This window comes from Chrysoperla carnea, chromosome 2 (genome assembly GCF_905475395.1).
Source record: "Chrysoperla carnea chromosome 2, inChrCarn1.1, whole genome shotgun sequence".
NCBI classification, from domain to species: Eukaryota; Metazoa; Arthropoda; class Insecta; order Neuroptera; family Chrysopidae; genus Chrysoperla; species Chrysoperla carnea.
This window is the reverse complement of record NC_058338.1, coordinates 19,793,825-19,800,297: the sequence shown is the minus strand read 5'-3', so window position 1 is coordinate 19,800,297 and position 6,473 is coordinate 19,793,825. Positions and strand designations below refer to the sequence as shown.

Below are 6,473 nucleotides of genomic sequence, written 5' to 3'. Positions count from 1 at the left end.
ATGAGTACAAAAAGAAAACTAACAACCCTCACCTACGCTGATAAATTAAAAGCTATAGAAGCAGTGAAAAATGGATTGAAAAGGAAAGAAGTTGCGGCTCAATTTGGAATACATGAGAGTACATTGTCTCTCATCATTAAAAAAGAAGCTGAAATCTTGAAGAAACAAGAATCAGGAGGAAATCTTCAATGTAAAAGACAAAAAAATGCCGAATTCCCTAATTTAGAACATCCCATCCTTCTGATGCATTCAATAACATAGACCCTTGATAACTAAAAACCTCTATAACTTAAAATATTTTTTGTTTCCCTTGGACTTTAACTTATCGAGATTCTACTGTATCTACAATAAAGACTATTACCATTTTAAGTCTAGAGTGCACGGTTATGGAGACATATTCCAAAACGCTTTTCCTTAAAATGGAGGCACTTCCCGCGCATATTTTTTAAGGATTTTGTGCATTTACTTTCAGTACGTCATACTGAATCTATTTATATAAAAAATACCTCCTGTAATCTAATGCAGAAAAATATTGTCAGTAGTCTGAAGTACTGCGATTTTATCCAAAATATAAAATTCTCATATAGGTACTCATATTCAATATACTTACATATGTAACATATGCATTAATATGTTCGGCGTCGATAAATTATTACAATTTACAAATTTCATTTTTATACTGACAGGTTCAATAAATATATTTATGAATATGAAAATTGTTATTCATAAATTTATGAGTGTCAAAAATAGATTTGTAACGCAATATTTACTACATAAAAACCTACCTACCTAAAGTAGTAGGAGGGATATATTATAGCCATCTTAATGGTGTGGAAAATCGTTTATTACTTCCATAGGTACGTTTTGCTTTCAGATTTCATATTAAAGGGATTAAAATATTAAAATGGCACAACCTTTTGAAAAACGACAAAGTAAATATTTACTCATTAAATTTGAACCCCAAAATATTAGATACTAAGTGGCTTTCTAATTTGATACTAAATTTGATCCAAAAAGTGTAAAAATGAGGTTAATTTAATGATTGGATGCAGAGTTTCTGAGATATCGCAATATATATCTCAAAAACTATTCGACCAGTCGCCAAATGCACCCGATTTTTGTACTTTTTGGGTCAAAATTACCTTATATACTGAGTTTTATCGAAATTGGAGATAAAAAATTTCTCGATTTTTTTTGCAATTTTTTTAAGGGGTACCTCTTTGATGAAATTGAGAAAATCGCAAAAAAAATTTTTGTTTTGGAATTTGATGAAACTCGTTGTATGGGGTAAATTTGAAAGGGGTTGGGAAAGGGGTGGGTTTGTCCCCAACCCCCCGTGTGCACAAGCCTGCAATATATATTTAAAACAAGCTCTGAAATACCTGCTTTGCTGGGCAACATTTTCACTTTTAATCCCACCTTCCATATCACCTTGCGTAGGGGTTACAGTTTTCTAATGTATACATCATACTCTTTTATTTGATATCCCACTTGGGTATATTTGAAATTATTCGATTATTCATCCCCATTTTCTCGCTGCACCTTTCCACCCACGAAGGTTAAAAATATATAAAAACAATCCTTGAAGCTGGTTGTATATCTTGTCAATATTTGAGCTTAATCGATGCAAAACTTTTTAAGTTTTTGAAGCACATCTTTTTCAACTCCTATTTCAATTCCTTACTCTACTATATTATGCATGTGTTCCACATAAAAACCTTCTTCTTGAATCACTCTATCTAATAGACCGCATCAAAATCTGTTGCGTAGTTTTAAAGATCTAAGCACACATAGAGACTTGATAGGTACAGGCAGCAGAAAGCGGCTTTGTTTTATACTATGTATTAATTGAAGAAAACTAATCGCTTAAATTTATATTCTTGTAATCAAGTGACCTTAAATTGTAAAGATTTGTTTGAAACTCATAAAATTTTTTGTAGTAAACATGATCTATTTCGTTATTACCTATCATGTGTTTTATTACAGAGGTGAAAAAGCTTATTAAATTTATGAATTTTTTGAAGTAAAAAATTGTTATTATTGCATGGTTTATATTTAGATTCGAATACATCAATATTTACATCATAAAAAACAAACACATCAATAATATTGCAAGGATACTGATTTTTGGCATTGACGTATATTTTCGAGACAGTTTATATAACATGTAGGTGTATACGGCATTAAGGCATTAAAGTGCAATCACATTATTTTGTCGTACACGCTATTACGTTCATTTCACTTTCTTTCATTTATGAAATTGTTTAGTATGACCATTTTATGAATAATTGTATACAAAAACTTTTTTTTAACGATCAATATTTTTAATCCTTAAAAATTTTGACGCTTATTCATTTACCAGCAGATGCCCGATCGCTTTGCTGGGAGATTTCTCCTTTAGACTATCACGTTATATCCTCAGATTTTAATTTTTTGGTGGGAAACTCTAACTTTTTTGAAAATGAAGGTTTGTCCATGATACTCGCTGACATTGTAACTTTCTATAGTTCCAATCATTAAATTAACCAAATTTTTATACTTTTTGGATCAAAATTACCCCATCCACCAAGTTTCATCAAATTCCAAAAGAAAATTTTTTTGTGCGTTTTTCTCGATTTTTTCAAAGGCTCCTTAAAAAAATTGCAAAAAATCGAGAAATTTTTTGTATTTCCAATTTTGATAAAACTCAGTATATAAGGTAATTTTGACCCAAAAAGTACAAAAATCGGGTGCATGTAATGATTCGAAGAGATACGGACTAAAATAGATCCAAATATTGCGATAACTCAGAAACTCTGCATCCAATCATTAAATTAACCAGATTTTTATACTTTTTGGATCAAAATTACCCCATCCACCGACATACATCAAATTCCAAAACAAAAATTATTTTTGCGTTTTTCTCGATTTTTTTAAAGTTTTATGAGCACATTTTTTACTACAGAGGGATAAATATAGAAGCAACCAAAAAATTATCCCAAAACTATAGCCAATAACATAATAGTATTCATAATATGACGCAAAATAAAACATTTTGTGTCAGTTATATGGTATGCAGTCACTTCCAAGGTGACTCGAAATAAGCTTTACAACTGTCAAAAGTAGCCCAACGCGGCTACGGAGGTTTCCTCATCAATTAGAAAAAAAAATTCATACAACCTTATAAATAACAAGTTTTCAACAATATCTATTTCGTAAATATGTGCCTTTGAATTGAGAATAAAGGCAAAGGAATTATGATAACTAGAAGTTCAATTGGATGAGAAAGTTGGTAATGTGAATTTTTGATCAAATTAAAATTCGTGTTATCGAAGTTAGATTGTACTTTATACTCTTGTGTAATAAATAAATCAAAAATATTTTTAATTTTTGTCAGCAGCCATCATTTGTCGGTTTGAGCAATGAATTGATTGATTCGATGTTGAAATATTCTTAACATTGAAAACAAAATTACATTGAATTTGCCAATATTCTTATTGTATAAAAATATTATGAATGAATGAAATCAATTGTATTTACACAGATCATTAGTTATTATGTTTATTTTTCCTCTATATACATGTTACAACGGCTACACCGTTTATAGCTATTATAAATGTCTTCTTATATTACTATGGGATAATCCTACTAAGGAAGTCTCTATCTACCGATTTTAATTGTCACTTTATAGACATAGAAGAATATACAGATGTACGGCTTCGCCATAATTATGATTGTTAATTATAGTAACACGTTGAAACTAAAAGTAGAAAATTTATCACAACGCGTTCAAGTACAAAATTTGTAGCAGTATCCGAATACACAAAACAGTAATATTAAAGTATTTTTAGAAACACAAAATACACAAAAGTCAAGAAGACCAACACTTTTAAATAACGAAAAGAATTAGCTGCAAGCACGGATTCAGCGCTCAAAAACGGTGATGGTGATGGTACCGGAAAATCGACCAAATTCGAATCGGAGTATGAACTCGCTCGTGATATCGATACAGTGCATTCCTATAAAGGGAATATTTACAAAATATATGCCGCCTTGACCAAGATTTTTTACATTGTATTTGTAAATTAATAAACCTGTAAAATGTTAGTATGTTCGCTCACAAAAATTACAAAAGTAAATGTCTGTTTGTTTACACATCAGAGTGTCACGTTTAGATTCTAAACTACTGAACCAATTTTGATGAAATTTTTACAACTTCAAATCAAATTAAACGACAGTATACATTTTACATTAAATAATTTTATTTAAGTTCATTTCCTAATTCAAGCTTGCGTTTTTTTTTCGCGAATTCGAGATAGATTAGGCACGCAGCCAAGATTTTACCCCGTGAAGTGTAGAAAACGATGTCTCTGTGGTAGATACGCTTGCCCGAAAAGTTACGCTAAAAATCTTGGTCGTATGCTTCAATGACATGAGCTACCGACTCTGGTATGGCGAAAATATTTTCACATTCTGTTTTCCATTTGGCCATCCAGAGTCGATATTAATTATTCTCGGATTCGGAGGTGTAAATCTTACGGCTCTCCACTATTTATGAATTTTGTTCGGATTTAATTTGAAGAATGTACAGAGGTAATTTGAGGATTTTCGTAATATAATTTTTTTATTTATTTACCTTACGAATTTATACGTTATCATTTTTTTGTTAGGAAAATTTGAAGAGTATCAATTTACGTCAGTTTATATTTGGAAATATATTTGCATGTTATCCACAATAATATTACGATACCTAATAAAATACAATACATATATGTACATATCTGTACTCTATTGTACCTTATTGAGAATCGAATTGAATACGTACAAAGTCAGTAACCTTATGGTATATAAATTCGTACACAGGCATAATAGATGTATCAACAAGTTTTTCTTTCTATGTTAGTCTTATAGTCTACAGTACAGAGGAGAGTATGGTTTCGTGACACTCTTAGGAAACTTCGTGGGTGGCTTCATTTCAGTGTAACCTACAATGTTTTTATTTACGAAAACTTTTGAAATTGGGGCATTTTTAATGTGGAAAACTGAAAACATGTCAATAAAACGACCTATTGAAAAAATATGAGAAACCATTTGCTTTTTTCTTAAATGCAAGATAAATGAATGTATAATAAGAAAGAATAATAGTGGCCTACAAAAATATTGGGCCGTTTGGTGTGACCTCCTCTCCCAGCATGTCGAGAAACGAGGGTATGAAAATTTAAACAACTAATTTTTACACAATTGTTTAAGAAATATTAGTAAAATTAAATGCACATACTGGCTTACAAATTTCATGAGCCGTTTTCTCAGATCTATGCCTTAAACATGTCAATTTAATAACACATGTAGGCGGCGAAAAGCACATGAATTGTGAGCTTTTTTATGATAAAAAAATGTAGTGGCCTACAATCTAAATGGGGCATATATTAAAAGAAACTTATTTAATTTTAATTTTACTAAAATGACATTTCAAATAAATCATAAAGTCGAACATCTTAATTTTATTGTTCAAATTGCTTCTAGATACATATAGAAGACCAAAGATAATGTAGAAGACCAAAAATATTTTCTTAGGACATACTGTTAAATTTTTGGAGAGAGCTTAGATGGCTTGTAGAAGTATATAGGTATAATAAAAGTCGTTCTATTGGTTAATCATCCAGTATTTAAATATAAACATATATTATTAAAAATAACCACTTACTTGATTAAGGTGGTACGTTCATTTTACGTAGGTACGTAAAAGATTACGTATACCTATAGTTAACTTAAATTTATTAATAAATTATTTTTTGTGTTTCTTTTACAAATTATGGAAATTACATCTATAAATCATGTTAAGATTGAGATTAATTTAAGTTAGTACTAGAGGAGCTTTTATAAGAATAATGAAATTATTTTTCTACTGGAAGTCCTTTCCCTTTTGTAAAATCTGTTTATAATTTATGGCTCATGAAAGCTTTGTTTTTCAAGCAGAGCGGTGGCTTTATAAAGCGATTGAATACGTAGGCAAAGGTAGGGTACGTAGGGGGTAACATTGTGAGTTTTTCCTAAGCAGGAACCTAAAAATTCCTAATAAGATAGGTTTAAAAAAAGCTTTTAAAATTTTCAATATGAAAAAGTAAAGCATTTTTGACTGTCAAAATTATTCCATCCATTAGGTAATGTAAGAGTAACAAGGACACGACTATAATTTTCACATTCATTTTCAGGAAACCTATCACATTATAAAACGTGATGAAAAACTTTAATTATAACATTTATTTATAATGCAATAATACTTTAATTGATACATGTTTGAAAGACAAAGTATCTAAATACTTGAAAAAGAATTAAAAATTTCTGTTGACGTAAAAATATCAATTAAAAATCATTAATTTTACAAAAATGAGGTTGGTAAAAAACTAAAAACAAAAACATTAAAAGTATTTCATAAAAATGATTTTATAATAAAAAAAATAAATGAAAACAAACAATTGACTCAGTTAATTGTT

General features: G+C 29.6%; 1 protein-coding gene across 1 annotated transcript in view; it reads left to right on the top strand.

Moving 5' to 3' along the window:
* The window catches only part of LOC123292530 (lutropin-choriogonadotropic hormone receptor-like), a 68,450-nt gene continuing 61,977 nt past the window's right edge, over nucleotides 1–6,473 (top strand). The window contains exon 1 of the mRNA XM_044873243.1: nucleotides 1–190. Within this exon, the coding sequence (XP_044729178.1) occupies nucleotides 1–190 (190 nt within the window). The remainder of the gene's footprint in view (nucleotides 191–6,473) is intronic.